Source organism: Mirounga angustirostris, unplaced genomic scaffold (genome assembly GCF_029215605.1).
Source record: "Mirounga angustirostris isolate CCGP_5_RB_7025 unplaced genomic scaffold, mMirAng1.0.hap1 SCAF_14, whole genome shotgun sequence".
Taxonomy (NCBI): Eukaryota; Metazoa; Chordata; class Mammalia; order Carnivora; family Phocidae; genus Mirounga; species Mirounga angustirostris.
The window spans coordinates 13,113,413-13,129,478 of NW_026991722.1; the positions used below are offsets into that span (position 1 = coordinate 13,113,413).

The 16,066-nt window shown below is 40.4% G+C and overlaps 1 protein-coding gene, 1 long non-coding RNA gene and 1 pseudogene across 8 annotated transcripts in view; 2 read left to right on the forward strand and 1 right to left on the reverse strand.

The window, feature by feature from the left end:
• The window catches only part of LOC129046177 (uncharacterized), a 56,301-nt gene extending 49,848 nt beyond the window's left edge, over positions 1-6,453 (reverse strand). Inside the window, exon 1 of the long non-coding RNA XR_008506993.2 lies at positions 6,329-6,453. This is a non-coding gene — a long non-coding RNA (uncharacterized LOC129046177). The remainder of the gene's footprint in view (positions 1-6,328) is intronic.
• Positions 1-16,066, forward strand: part of BCL2 (BCL2 apoptosis regulator) — a 233,309-nt gene that overhangs the window by 66,831 nt on the left and 150,412 nt on the right. For 3 of the 7 annotated variants that reach the window (XR_010407476.1, XM_064578769.1, XM_045886593.3), the window contains one exon: positions 191-1,553. The exons of 3 other annotated variants lie outside the window; for them this stretch is intronic. Coding sequence is in view for 3 of the 4 variants with exons in the window: in XM_064578769.1 (XP_064434839.1) it covers positions 191-230 (40 nt within the window). In the remaining variant the exon portion in view is untranslated. Of the gene's footprint in view, positions 1-190; positions 1,554-13,114; positions 13,247-16,066 lie in introns of those variants that run through there. One more of the 7 variants, XM_064578771.1, reaches the window with a different exon arrangement.
• Positions 13,126-13,904, forward strand: LOC135362599 (proteasome activator complex subunit 1-like; annotated as a pseudogene).

The following is a 16,066-nucleotide window of genomic DNA, read 5'->3' on the forward strand; positions in this document are numbered from 1 at the left end:
AAGGGGCCCAGCGTGGGCTCTGAGAGTTTCTTTTTTTCCTCGAGATTTTCTGTTTGCTTTGCCCCGAATGCTGTCAGGGGCTGATGGAGGAAACTCATATGGGCCTGTTTCCTGAAGCCGAAGTAGCATTCCTTAGCAGCTAACTTTTGAATGAGTGATTTAAAAGACATTTTTACCTGTATTGTTCTAGGCACACTAATCAGAGGAACCCACTTACTTGGCTTAAATGAACCCCCTGGAAATCTCGAGATGGACTCTTCAAAGATCTCGCATTTCAAGGAGAAGTTTTTGGTATTAAAGAAGCTGGAAACCAGAAGAAGGAAGCAGATCATGTTCTCATGGAGCCTCAGAGGAGATTAAGAGCATCTCTCTCTCAATGCTAGGTTGAACTTCACATTTGTCAAACACGTCCCGTGATGTATGCATTATTTTTTTCTCTTCGGTCATTAGTTTGTGTCCTGTGGGCACAGCCCAAGCGGTTGATTCAGAGGAAATAAAGATCAGGTGTTCTGCAACCTTATGGCAGGTTCTCAGGGTGGAAGCAAGAGAGGATCATGAGTAATGAGTTCTGCTCTTCACTCCTGGGCCTTGTCTCTGCTGCTCATACAACCTTCCCAGCTGGTGGCTGGTTCATTTACACTTCATGGTCAGTGACTTTTCCCATGGGGAATGTCACCTGGACCATTGTAACTGAGATGGAGGAAGTTGTCCTAAGTATTGTATTGTAAACAGCCTCGTTGGACACGTCACAGTCCCCCCCAGCTTTATACTTCTCTCTTGGTGTCTACTCCACATGATCCCCCTCTGAACTCCTGTCTGGATTCTCATACATGTAATCCCCAACCAAGATGGCAAGAAGACTCCTGTATCCCAGGGCCACACGGGATATAAGCAGTTTGAAATTTTATGAAATATGAAAGAAGTCCGTGTAAATAATATCCCTTCAGGTACATGACGCTCTTGCCTGGAGCTCTGTTCCGTGTAACGGTGAGAATGGCCTCCATGTTTTGTCGCAGGGAGGAGGAGGGTATGTTGCCGTGAGGAGTGACCGAGAAGGCAAGACTAGAAGGGTAGGAAATTGAATAAACGGAGGAGAGGAACTGGGGATGGTTGTGTGCTAGTATTGCAGAAAAAGCAGTAAAGGACGGTCACTTGCTCTTTGTGCTCAGAATCTATGGCATGTTCGTTTTCTGCTCTACCATGAGCATGTGAAATTTTAACATTCGGTGAAATAAATTAGGCCATACACTGTATGTCCTCTGTTTTACACATTTCTCCTTAATTATATATTATATATATATAATATTATATATTAGCCCTGTGTTTAAAAAGGACAAGCTACATTAAAGTCAGATAATTTGCCTCAAGTCACATAGGTTGAATTGGTAGATTTGAACTCAGGTCTTTTGAGCCCCCAAGCGTACCTTCTATTTGCAGTCAGTGTTTCCTATTCTATTTGCGAATCAGTGGTTTCTCATTTTCTTAAGGCGCAGAATCCTTCTGATTTTTTGAACCTGGTCCAGGTGCTGAGGAGAGGCTTGGAAAGGCTCAAACTTCATTTTTTTTTTCTTTCTTATAAGAAATCTCTAGAACTGTTTCATGATACCCTGGGGATGATGGACACAGTTTCAAGATCCACACCTTAGAGTAGTTCATCTCAAAAAATGTCTGTGGGTACTCGTTTGTAGGTTGTTTGCGGTGTATTTTCTCATACCTTGAAAACAACTGGTTGAATTTTTCCAAACCAAGCAGTCGACCTTCTGCCTTTGTATCCTTTGAGTTCCCACCACAGTTCAGATCCAGCGCCTTTTTAAAGAATTGTATTTTACACAAAGGTAGCCGGACAGTGAGGGAAAGAATAAGGGTGGGTGGGGCACTCTCAAACCAGGTCAGGGTGATCAGCCTGGGACATCTTGTTTTCATCATATTCTCGTAGCTACCCTTTACTTCTCTGTGTGTTTGCTGGGCTTTTGAAATTCTATTGTGCTCTTTGTAGCTGGATGTTTTCCAGAGGGTCATCAAGAGAAAGGAGGATGTATCTTCTGCATTAATAACCTTTGGCAGGAAAATTAGATCAAATGATCTGGTAGAGAGCGGGAACGAGGGGGGTGCATTTATTCCCCTTTCCAGGAAAGTGTCAAGTTCACCATGCCCCAGCACCAGACTCTTCACCCAGTAACTCTGAGATCTTAATATCAAGTTTACTCAATAATGATGAGGTCAGTGGTAAAACTACTACCCCATTTTTGAGGGGTAAGAATTGTTCCTTTTAAAGGCATATAATAAACAAAATAAGGGACCATGAAATATACTTGGAGTAGCAGCTAATTTCTGTATGTACGTTCCTGTTTGTTTGTTTTTTTAAGTGGATTCATTACTGTGGAGCTCAAAAACAACTCTTAAATATTTACATTTTCTGCACTTTAGTTACTGATAATCACAGGGAACATATGAAAATTTAGAGAATATACTAAGGTTTATGGCAGAGATAAACACCATAGATCAGGGGTCCAAAAACCATGCCCTGTGGACCAAATCTGGCTTGCCACTTATTTTTGTAAATAAAGTGTTATTGGAACAGAGCCATGCCTATTTGTTTATGGATTGTCTGTGGCTGTTTTCCTATAATAGCAGCAGAGTTGAACAGTTAGGATAGAAACCATATATCTTATAATATTTGCTATCTGGCCCTTTACTGAAAAAGTTTTCCAACCCCTGCCATAGACATCTCCATGATATTTATTTACTCATTGGTTCTGTGAACACTAATTATGTTATAGACACTCTGGGGAAATACAAAGGTGAATAAAACAGTCCCTAATGTCCATGAACTTAAAATGTAACAGAGACAGGGGCGCCTGGGTGGCTCAGTCGTTGAGCGTCTGCCTTCGGCTCAGGTCATGATCCCGGGGTCCTGGGATCGAGCCCCGCATCGGGCTCTCCCCTCTGCGGGAAGCCTGCTTCTCCCTCTCCCACTCCCCCTGCTTGTGTTCCCTCTCTCGCTGTGTCTCTCTCTGTCAAATACATAAATAAAATCTTTAAAAATAAATAAATAAATAAAAAATAAAAAAATAAAATAAAATGTAACAGAGACATATACTCTGAGAGTCACCTGACGAGGTGGACTGCAACACCTACTACGGACGAGAAATAATTAAATTGCTGTGTGGTTCAAAGACGGTGAAGGCCCCCGACAAAGGGAAGGAATTGGGACCAGCAAGAGGATATCGCTTTCATAACCATGGCTCACAGCGACTTCCCAATGGGAACTTCATGAGAAGTAAGAGTCATTTCCTTCATGGAATTTTATAAATTGTAGTATCCAAAAGGTGGAAGTGATTTAGGATATTAGTTAGCGTCCAAATTTCTTTATCTGGAAGCATATATTTCCTCTGTAGTTACAGGGAAATCATATTTCTAGAAAATGTTTAAAGATTTGAAGGAAGGCTTCCTTCTTTAGGGTGGGAAGACAGAAGAAATTCTTTTTCCTTTTTTACTAACTGTTCACTGACCAAAGGAGCATGAAATGGTATGGGCCTTAAAGAAGGGGTCTTGACAGGAGACCTCTCAAATGTCAGATGGATTAAAAACAAGGTAAAATTACAGAACCCAACCATGAATACGCATGACTCAGCGTCAGTTCTCTCTCTGTCCTCTCCACAATGCCACAATGTACAAGTGGACATGGAGCTTTTGGTAAAAGTTGAGGTCAAATGCCACCACGCCCTGGGAAGACTGCATGCCCGAAGTTTCCTGAGCCCTCCCAGGATTAATGTCTGCCTCTTCGTTTCTGGCCTGTTTGAGGGCAGGGTTCATGCCTTTTGGATTTTTTGATTGCCACGAGCTCCTACCCCATTATTTGTGTTTGCCAAATATCTCTTGGTTTAACATGAATTGAACGCAGACCCACACTGTGCATTCAAAAGCGAAGTGGCAGATTTTGGTAAAGGACCCAAGAATTTCAGGTTAGTCTACAAATGAAACAAGTGAGACTCTTTCCATTCTGCTTCCATCAGAGGAGCAGAATTGTTGGTGAAATTTTGGCCACACATTCTCTATACTTACAACGATAAAGATGCCAGAGAGAATGCAGCTTGGTTGTGGTTGTGACATTTTCCCCACTGAAAGCATAGTATTTTGACTGATAGACCCTGTTTGGTGCGAAAGCGACTCAAAGAAAAATAATATTGGACCCCTAATAGGTCATTTTAATCTTAGGAAGCACCAAGCCCGAATATTTCGTACTGCCTCCCTCTAAGTAGGAGAGCCCCCAGAGCTGGCCACCTGGCCGCAGCGTCCCCTGGGGCCCCGGCCTCCCCTTTCCAAGAAGCCCAAACCATCCTGTCTCCGAATGGTTCCCACTTCTGGCTTTCACCATTGCCTGGGGGCCAGGAGCCAGGCCTGTGCCCCGGATAGAGACTACAAGAGGGAGACGGTCCGGACGGTCACCTGGCTTGTCCCCTTCCCCTCCGTTAGCCCGCAGGGGGCTGTCCAGCCCTTGTGGACGAGGAACACGCTGTAGGGCATTTTTTGACAAAGACACACAGTCGCTCTGGGCCGCATTCTATCAAAACCATCTAAATAAACAGAGACGCTGCCGTCTCCCCGAGCCCCACGGTGTATTTATGAATGGGATTGCCTCATCGTCATTTTCTTTTCATGTCGGTAGCTGGGAAGTCAGAAAGCATTACCTCTACAACGGGGGAAAAACATTGCGAATGCCTGCCTCCCCAGCCAGCTGAGGCCACAACCAGCAAACAGAATTACTTCACCCGCCGTCCCGGGCCCCCTCCCTGTGGGATCTTTCCCGAGATTCTGATTTATAACCCTCACTTTTGAAGGCCTAGAAATGCGTAGGTGAGATTAAATTACTGATTATCCTGAAGCCCTGTTTTCACTGCAGCCTTTCTGGACGGCTGCTGATCCCGTCCTGTTGCAAGCATTCGGTGGCATGAATCCACTCGGTTTCTGCCCACATCACTGCATTCCTGGGATGCCTTTACAGGCCTTCACAAGATCATCTGACAGCCGTCTGTGGGGTCAATGAACTTTAGACATAATTAAACATTCGCAGTTGGGAGAATTAATTTTTTTCTCCTCCCTGAAAACCGGAGAGAGCGTACACGCTCTGTGGCCCTCCATGTACTGAGCAGAAGTTCTGGGGCACGATCGGGCCAGTTTCACATGATTTAATGCTGAACCGGGGAAGAAAGTGATTGCATCCTCTACCGGGCCTCACAGAACGGTCACCACCCACACTGTTTATTCAGACTCGGATCTTGGCCATTTGGGGTTTAAGCCAGAAGAGAGGGGGAAAAAAATCCAACCCTGGAATGAACGCTTTTGAAACTCTGTATTCTTCATGAAATAGGGCCAACGATTCTTTTAAAAATCTATTTAAAATCAATTACTAGGCTCCTATCTTCATTTACAACGGATTGTTAACAACAGCTAATTTTCTCCGTTTCCATCCAGCTTTGGCGCTGAGGCTGGGGTTGGAATCCTAGCTCTGTTTTGCCTGGGTATCAGATGCTACCACCAAACTATGTGTGGGTAATTGGGCAACTCTGACCTTTGACCCGCTTTCCATAAAATAAGAAGGAAAGGTGTGAGGGGGCAAGGAATCACATGAAAACAAGCCTGCGGGCTGGCAGTAAGTGTAAGATCTACAGGAGGCATATATAATAATGAGAAGAGTAGGGCAAGGCAAGAAGGCGGATCGGGTGCCTGGGAGGAGGGCCGATCAGACACCAGGTCCTTCTGTCTCTAGGCAGGATTGCAAAAAATCGTCTCTGATATGTGAGGTTGTATCGGGTTTCTAAAGATCTCTAGAGGAGATTCTGGAACCTCCCTTGGTTACCCACCCTACGGTTTGGCAGTTCCTATAGCCAGGAAATTCTTTCTTATTTCTAACCTAAAATGTGCGTGTAGTGCTGCCTCAGGGGCTGAGTTGTTGGTCGGGACCCTGCCCCCCCCAACCTCCCTGCAGCATGTATGACTGCAGGGATGGAAAGGGGCATATTCCCTGCTGCTTAGTTAAAGCTACAGTCATGTGACCCCCCTACCTAACAGTTCCCAGACTCCAAGAGTGGGGACGGCGCTGGGGAGCTGGGCGGAGGAGGAGTGTTTATTGACTTCCAGACACCAAATACTATTACTAGGCATTTGGTGTATGTCACCAGGGGGAAGAACATAGCTGGGACATGTCCCAGGACTGAGCCTCAAAACCATGTGCAAATATTAAATGCAGAAGCTCTTTCAGATTTTAAAAGAAAGGGGAAAACAAATCCTGAAAAACAGGGTAAGTAGATTCTAGAATTTCACTGACCTTGAGATGGCAGTCCACCTTCTCCGTTTGAAAGAAGAGCTGAAAGGCAGAGCATGTAAGGGACCAATCCCGGACTGGATCTCAAGGCTTGCGTCCCGACTGCAGCATCCTGTTGGCCCAGGGTGCTGTGCTCTGAAGGCGAAGTGACCAGAACGGAGGTCACTTCTCTCACTTCCTCCTCCTCCGCAGGTGCACAGTGAATAATCAGCCTCTCCACGAAAGAATTACGGATTCATTGAAAAGCTGTCAGATGACCGGGGCAGCCTGTCTTCTTCCCTTTTTATCAAATTATGTCATTGTCCTTCCTCAGGCTGCGGTTTGTCCCAGAAGGGAAGAGGCTGTCCTCTCCTTCGGCCGCCTACCCTACCCTGAATTGCGCCATGTTCCAGTTCCCTGTGTTACATAAATTACTGAATGAGTGGCGTGAGCCTCGCAATGTGATGCCCGGGGGCTCCGAGCCCTCTGATGGTAAACCGTGTGCCCGCCTGCCCACTCCTCCTTCACCTTCATCATCGGTCCATAAGAGTAACATTTGCCCTGGCTGCCTTGGAGGGCCCCTAGGAAAAGTGATGTCCGTTGGTATCTTTAAAATGTGCAAAACACAGTATTTTTTTATTATGAACAATTTCAGGCAAACAGGAAATATGGAGAATAAGATAGCAAATGCATGTGTATTATCATTTTGTCCTATCTTTATGCCATATGTGCTTTAGATCTTCCCAGCCACCTGTAAAAGAGAGAGAGAGAGAGAGAAAGCACCTCCTAGTCCCATTCCCCTTCTCCCTTCCCAGCTTCAATTTAAATTTGATGCTTATTATTACCATGCATGATTGCATATTTTACACACATGTATCCATAGACAGCCTGTATATTTTAAAATGTTTTTAAACTTTCAGTGATATCTCGGCTTTGTGTTCTGTGTTATACGTATAAGATTAATCTGTTGAGAAAGATGTACCTCTGCCTCATCCATGTTCCATTCGGTATAGTAGTCAATGGAAGGACATTAAAGTTGTTTCTCACTTTTAAAGTGCCCTTTTGAAGGATATTATGGCTGTTTCTAACTCTGTGACGTTGCAGACAGTGCTTCAGCATGCACACATGCTTTGCATGCATGTGGGAGAGTTTCTCTTGGGTGTGTGTGTACGTGTGTGTGTGTACCACATTTTATTTTATTTTATTTTTTTATTTTTTTATTTTTTTAAGATTTTATTTACTTATTTGACAGGGAGAGAGAGTGAGAGCAGGAACACAAGCAGGGGGAGTGGGAGAGGGAGAAGCAGGCTTCCTGCGGAACAGGGAGCCCTACGCGGGGCTCGATCCCAGGACCCTGGGATCATGACCTGAGCCGAAGGCAGACGCTTAACGACTGAGCCACCCAGGCGCCCCATGTGTACCACATTTTAAAAAGATTTTTTTATAGGGGCACCTGGCTGGCTCAGTTGGTAGAGCATGTGACTCTTGATCTTGGAGTTGTGAGTCGGAGCCCTGTGTTGGGTGTAGAGATTACTTAAAAATAAAAAAATTTTTTTTTAAGACTTTATTTATTTATTTGAGAGAGAGAGCACGAGGGGAAGAGGGGCAGCGGGAGAGGGAGAAGCAGTCTCCCCACTGAGCAGGGAGCCTGCCATGAGCCCAATCCCAGGACTCTGAGACCATGACCTGAGCCGAAGGCAGATGCTTAACCAACTGAGCCACCCAGATGCCCCCAAAATAAAATCTTTTAAAAAAAGATTTTTTTATAGCAAATGTTAACAGTTTGTCTCTTTCTACCTCACCCTAATCTCATCCCTTCAAAAAAGTATAGATGCAGATGTGCAATTTCTGGGTCTGAGGGCAGAAACATCATCAACTTCAGTAGACATTGCCAGATTGCTCTCCCAGCAATATGGGAGGGTTCTCCTTGCTCCGCATTTCTCCCAACATGGCATCATCAGGCTTTTATGTGTTGCTTGTCTGATAGATTGTAAAGGTATTTTACTGTGGTATTGATTTATATTTCTCTGATTCCTGGGGATGTTCTGCTTTTCTTTCTCATGAACATTGGTGATGGGGGTTTCTTTTTCTACGTATTACCACTTTGTAGACTTTGATCATTTTTTTTGTAGTGGGTTGTTTTTTTCCTTATAGATTAAAAAAAATCCTGGATTTAAAAAAAATTCTAGTACAGTTAACATATAATGTCATATTAGTTTCAGGTATACAGTATAGTGATTCAAAGCTCCTATATATTCCTCAGTGCTCATCATCTAAAGTGTACTCTTTACTCCCCTTCACCTGTTTCCCCCATCCCCCCACTCACCTCTCCTCTCCTCAGTCTGTTCTCTATAGTCAGGAGTCTCTTTTTTGGTTTGTCTTTTTCTTTGTTCATTTGCTTTGTTTCTTAAATTCCACACATGAGTGAAACCACATGGTATTTGGCTTCCTCTGACTGACTTATTTCATTTAGCATTATACTCTCTAGATCCATCCATATTGTTGCAAACGGCAGGATTTCATTCTTTGTTTATGGCTGAGTGATATACCATTGTCTGTTTTATATACGTACATACACACACCACATCTTTATCCATTCATCTATCGATTGGCACGTGGGCTGCTTCCGTAATTTGGCTATTGTAAATAATGCTGCACTAAACATAAGGGTGCATATATCTTCTCGAAGTAGTGTGTTCATATTCTCTGGGTAAATACCCAGTAGTGGAATCACTGGATTATATGGTAATTCTCTTTTTAATTTTTTGAGGAACCTCCCTACTGTTTTCCACAGTGGCTACACCAGTTCATATTCCCACCAATAGTACACGAGGGTTCCTTTTTTTCCTCATCCTTGTCAACACTTGTTTCTTGTGTTTTTGATTTTAGCCATTCTGACAGGTGTGAGGGGATATCTCATTGTGGTTCTGATTGGCATTTCCCTGACAATGAGTGATGTTGAGCTTCTTTTCATGTGTCTGTTGGCCATCTGTATGTCTTCCTTGGAGAAATGTCTGTCCATGTCTTCTGCCCATTTTTGGTTTTTTTTGGTGTTGAGTTGTATAAGTTGTTTATATATTTTGGATACTAACCCTTTATTGGATATGTTATTTGTGAATATCTTCTTCCATTCTGTAGGTTACCTTTTGGTTTTGTTGATTGTTTTCTTTGCTCTGCAGAAGCCTTTTATTTTGATGTTGTCTCAACTGGATTTTTTTTTTTTTAAAGATTTTATTTATTTATTTGAGACAGAGAGAATGAGAGACAGAAAGCATGAGAGGGAGGAGGGTCAAAAGGAGAAGCAGACTCCCTGCCGAGCAGGGAGCCCGATGCGGGACTCGATCCCGGGACTCCAGGATCATGACCTGAGCTGAAGGCAGTCACTTAACCAACTGAGCCACCCAGGCACCCTGGATTTTTTTTTTTTAATCTTCTATCTCTCAGTCTGTTTCTTGCCTTTAAGCTTTGTCTTTTTGGTGTCTTTTGTCACAAGAGTTTTAAAATCAAATTTATCACCATTTTTTCCTGTCTTTTTTTTTTCCCCATTGTATCATTCCCTAGCCCGAGATTATAAAAATAGTGACTGTATTTTTTCTAAACATTTTAAAGTTAACTATAATTCTCTTGGAACTCATTTGTGGATATAGTGTGAGTTTGAGTCTATTTTTTTCCCATATGAATAACCAGTTGTCCCAAACCATGTATTAAATAGTTCAGCCCTTTCCCACAGTCTTATAATGCTACCTCTGTCTCATCCCAAGTTCTGTTACATGGAGGGGCTCTCTCTATTGCTTTGGTGTAGTTATCTGTATCTGCCCCAATCCTAATGTGTCTGAAATATAAGGCTTTAATTAATGTCTTAATATCTACTTGGACAGTGCCCACCTTAATACTTTTTCAATATTGTCTTGGCTATTTTTTTACCTTAATTCTTCTATGTGAATTTTTAAACCAGCTTAAAATGTCCATGAAAATTCTTTCTGGGATTTTAATATGAATTACATTGAATTTATATATTAATTTAAAAGGAATTAATATTGATGTTGAATCTTCAACTCTATGAGTGTGATATATATCTCTGTTTATTTAGGTCTTATGACTTTCAGTGAAGTTTAATAATTTGCTTTAGATTTATTCCTAGGTTTGTCATAGTTTATTGCTATTGCTAATGGAATCTTTTAAAAACTACATTTTCTAATTGATTGTTGCTGATAAGGATGCCATGAGTGTTTGTATATTAATCTTGTCTCCAGTGTTCTTGCCAAACTCTCTTATTACTTATAATTGTTTGTAGTTTCTTTTGGATTCTCTTATGTAGACAGTCTTATCATCTGCAAATAATGCTCTTTTGTTTCTCCGTTTTTAATCCTTATTTCCTTTACTCCTTGTTCTTGCTTTATTGCATCAGTTCTGTATCTCACACAATGATGAATGGAAGGGTGCTGGAGAAAGCATATTTGTCTAGTTTCTGACTTTAAAGGAAATGTGTTCCTAAATTTTATTGTAGGTTCTTCATAGAAACTACTTCTTAATTAAAACTTCCTTCTGTTCTTGGTTGGCTAGGTATTTCATTGCATTTTAAAATTGTGAAGGGGCGTTAAATTTCATTAAATACTTTTTCTGCATCTATTGACATGATTATATAGTTTTTCCTTTTTAATCTGTAAGTGTGCTAAATAACATTAGTTAATGTTAAATCTTTCTTGAGCTTCTAGGATAAACCCTACTAAATCATTACAAATACAAAACCCACATCACACATTAATCATGTGATAAATATGATATATGTGATATATCATATATGTCAGATTAAAAACATATTTTTAAAGAAATAGTATATATACACACACCACACTGCTGGATATGTTTGCTGATATTTTATTTAGGATTTTTGCATTGATATTTTAAACTGAGATTGATTTACTGCTTTCCTTTTTTGTATTGTCAGTCTATTTCTAAAATCCAGCTCTAGACTGAACTTATAAAAATACGTTCAGAAGCATTTACTATTTCTCTATTTTTTGTGTGTCAATTTTGGTAACATATTTTTCTAGGAGATTTTTTATTTCATCTGTTTTTAGATTTATTGCTTTAAAGCAGAAAACAGAATTCTCATACTTAAAAGAATAAATACTTTATTGAGAGTTATGGGTTTTTTTATGCCTAATAGTGTTTATTTCTGCCTTCTTTTATTTCTCTATTTCATTCTTGTTGAATATCTACCTATTTTATTAGTTTTTTTCAAAAAAATCAACCTTTATTTTCTTCCTACTCTATATTGTTTCTTTGTTTTTACTTTATTGATTTGTTGTTATTATTATTATTGCCTTCCTCTTACTTTATCCATTTGTGGAAAAAGAATTTTCTTCCATTGTCTTTATTTTATTGCTCTTTATCTTCTTAATTTTTTCTTGTTTTCTGATACTGCATTTATTTATTTTTATTTTTTTTTAAAGATTTTATTTATTCATTCATGAGAGAGAGAGAGAGACGCAGAGGCAGAGGGAGAAGCAGGCTCCCCGCGGAGCAGGGAGCCCGATGCGGGACTCGATCCCAGGACCCTGGGATCATGACCTGAGCTGAAGGCAGACACTTAACCGACTGAGCCACCCAGGCGTCCCCTGATACTGCATTTAATGCCAAGCATTCCTTCTACTGAAATCTAGGGTTTCAACTATTGTTCAGTTCTACATGTTTTGTTACTTTCATTTCTATTTCATATTAATAACTTAGTAATGTGTTTTTGAAATTTCAAATGTACTTGGGCTTGGTGGCTGTGGTTTTGTTACTGATTTCGACTTTTATTGTGTTTTGGTTGATGACTGTGGTCTGAATGTTAGCAGGTCTTTGAAATTTGTTGGGACTTGCTCTGTGGCCTAGAACCTTGTCAATTTTTGTAAACATTTCATGTGTATTCTTTATTAGGTGGAGGGTTCTCTTTCCATATCCATTAGATGAAGTTTTAATGTACATTTTATAGTCTTCTGTATTTTTTCTGCTTTATAGCTTGGTCTATTGATTTTGTGAGATGTGTGCTAAAATCTCTCACTATAATTTGAATTGTTACATTCACAGAATTAACTCAGTTTTTGCTATATATATACTTGACACTGTACTGTTAGGTATACAGCAGGCTTCCTGGTGAATATCCTTTTATCATTAAGCGGCAACCTTCATTATCCACACTCCCTCCCCCCTCCGCCCAGCAGATGCTCTTGGCTCTGAAGTCTATTTGATTGGATTCGTTTATTCATTCAATTAAAAGAAATATTTATTGAATATTTATTATTTGTAGGGACACTTACTTTTTGAATGCATTATTTTATGTGGATCCTTGCTGTAACAGTATGTTTTAGGCTTCTGTCCTGTAAACAGCTAGAGTTTTACAAAATTAAATCTGAAGATTTCTGTTGGGCGCCTGGGTGGCTCAGTTGATTAAGCGACTGCCTTCAGCTCAGGTCATGATCTTGGAGTCCCGGGATCGAGTCCCACATCGGGCTCCCTGCTCGGCGGGGAGTCTGCTTCTCCCTCTGCCCTTCCCCCCTCTCATGCTCTCTCTCTCTAATAAATAAATAAATAAATCTTAAAAAAAAAAATCTGAAGATTTCTGCCTTTTAATGGCTTTGTTTAAGCCATTTACATTTATTTTGATAAGTCATATATTTGGAATTCAGTAGGAACCCAAATGTTTTCTATATGCCATGCTCCTTCTTTACTTTTTCTTCCTATTCTGTCTTCTATTAGATGACTTGAGTTTTCCTGTTGATTTTGCTTTCCTTTCCCTGTGTCCACTCCTTGCTCCTTGTGCAGTGCTAGGCCCCCTGGCCCTGGCCACCACACTCAAAGTCTAGCCTGAATCCCAAGCCCAGGTGGATAGGTTCTGTGAAGACAGACGACCTACTCAGGAGTGATTTCCCCAAGAAGACTTCTGAGCTAGCAGCATTTGTAAAGGATCCAGCTCTCAATGAAGCTAACCTGAGCAATCTGAAGGCCCCTTTGGATATTCTCTGCTTGATCCCATGAAGGGGAAAGAGAAGGAAGAGGAGAAGAAACTGCAGGAGAAGGAAGAAATGCATTAAAAGATGAAAGGGCAAGCTGAAGGCCAAGGTTTTCCCAGTAGTCCAGTGAATGGCAAGATCATGATCCTCTTATCGCACCTGACACCTGGGAATGAGGATGTCACTGAGCAGTCAGCCTGGTCCTTATCTGGCTACAGCTGCAGATACCTCAGATTGAGGAGAGGATCCATTTTGGAGTGGCTGTCCAGCAGCAGGTGTGTGAGCTGATGACCACCCTTCACCCCGAGCTGGAAGCCTCCCACACTCCAGTCTCCAAGGATTCCTCTGAATGGGGCAATGTAGCCAAGCAGTCCCATGGATGCAATGATCCACAGCTGGTGTGCGAGCTGGATGAGGCAGAGTCGTGGGACTTTGGCGGGTGGTCATGGAGATCCACCATGTTCAAAAAGCTCAAGAAGCCCAGGGAAGAAACAAAGGGAATGATGGATTCAGAGCCCTCCCTTTCATTATGTGATGAGCCCAGCAGATACATTCCTGCCTCTAACTGGAGCTCCAGACTTTCCCCACCTTCCTCCTCTTGAGGTTTCTCCCTTCACCTTGTGTCCCAGGCACAATAAATATGGTTATACCATTAAAAAAAGGATTGCTGTTTTCCTCTTGATTCGTAATGTAGGTGATTTGTTCTGTTATTTTAGCTGTTACCCTTAAACCTTAAAAATTCTATTTAACAGAGTCTAAAATTAATCTGTATCTCTGCTTCCAAAACAATATAACAGACTCCTTAGAACATTTTTATGAAGCTCTCTCTCTCATATTCTGATATGACACCATTGGATATTTTATCATTTATCATTTTGTTTCTTTTTGTCCCCAACCAATTATTTTTTACAAATCTACTTCTCAAAATTTATCAAAATATATGCCGTTCTATTTACACTATAGTTAAGAGCATGAGATCTAAAAGCAAACTGCCTGAATTTGAATCCCAATTTTATTGTAAGTCACTTAGAATGGTGTCTGGTATGCAGCAAAGTACAGAGTAAGCCCTCAGTAAATGTTACTGATGTTGCTTCTTGGATTCTGTTCATCCTTTCTCAGTTCAAATACTTCTTACTAAAGTACACCTTGGAGTAGTTATTACATCAAGGATTTGAGAATATTAAACTATCTCAGTCTCTATCTGAAAATATCTTTAATTTACCCTCAGTCTTGAATAATGATTTTTTAGGTATAGAATTCTATGTAGATATGTTTCCTCAGCATTTGAAATTATTACTTCTTTGCCTTCCAGCACCTATCATTGATGAGATGAAGTTGTTGCTAGTCTGTCGTTTGCTTAGCTGTGTCTGTTTTTTTCTCTCTAATTGCTTTACAGGTTTTTTTTTTTTCTTTTGGTTCTTGTCTTTGATGATCTGCAGTTTCACTGTCTGGGATTCAATATGCTTGTTAAATCTAAGGATTTCTAATATTCATCAATTCTGAAAAATTCTGTCATAATCTCTGAATGTTGTCTCTCCCCAGTTGTTTGTTACAGCTTCCCTAGCCTGCTGTTACATGTATGTTAGACCTTGGTATTCTCTTCCTCATGTCTCTTAACCATTTTTTTTTATGTTTCCCAATCTCTGTTTTCCTGTGGTTGATTTTTTTCTTAATCCCCTACCCTTTCCATTCCTGTCCTCCTAAGGTAAGCAATGTAAACATCTGGCATGCATCCTTCCACACATTTCTTGACGCTCATATAAACACATGGCACATATATATCCATATAAATTAAATAACAGTGTTTTGGTTTTGTTTGCAAAAAAATCCAGTCATACCATATGCATTACTTCACAACCTATCTTGCTCTTTTAGTAACATATTCAGGATGTCCTTCCAGATAAATAGATACAAATTTAACCAGTTTTTAAAAATAGCTAATTAAATTCTAAGGTATGGCTGTTATGTGATTTATTGAGCTGTTCCACACTATTGGTGAACACAAGTTATTTTCAGTTTTATGTCTCCATAAACATTGTAGACAAAAACATCCTTGTACATAATTACTTATGTGCTGTTTCCTTAATTTCTATGGGAACAAATTCTACCCTACCCTGCTTTGCCCAGTCCCCTTCCTAGAGAACATCACTTTCTATATTTTAGCTTTTTCTTCTGATATATAGATATATATATATATATATATATATATATATATATATATATATATATCACCACATGCCTAAGTAATGTATATACTTTTTTTTAATTTTATCAATTTTCTTCATAATACCATAACTTCACTCTAGTAAATAAAGACCTAGCTTTTTTACATAACTGTATCCACAGCTTACCCTCCGCTTTCTCCCAGTATAATTATATGCAATGTTTTATTAAATCAAGTGTTAGTGTTTTCCCTATTTTGCCTATATAAATAATATTATCAGCAGAACTTTTTATTTTCATGAAGTTAATATCTGTCTTGTTTTTTTCATTTCCTTAGTGTTCTTCATACCTTTTGCAGATTTTCCCTATATCTTGCATAGCCTCACAAGTACATTTTGCCACAAGGCTGATCACATCAGTAATCTGTTGGTTCCACTTATTTTCTTGGTGACATCCTTTCTGCAGACTTCCATTTTCCTTTTATCTGAACTTTTCTCTATGCCTGCTATACACCTATCATGCTGGGATATCTCTTGTTATTCTAGAACCTTCCATTGCCTTTCTTCTGAGTTGGATCCCCTTTGCTGATTTACTTCATTGC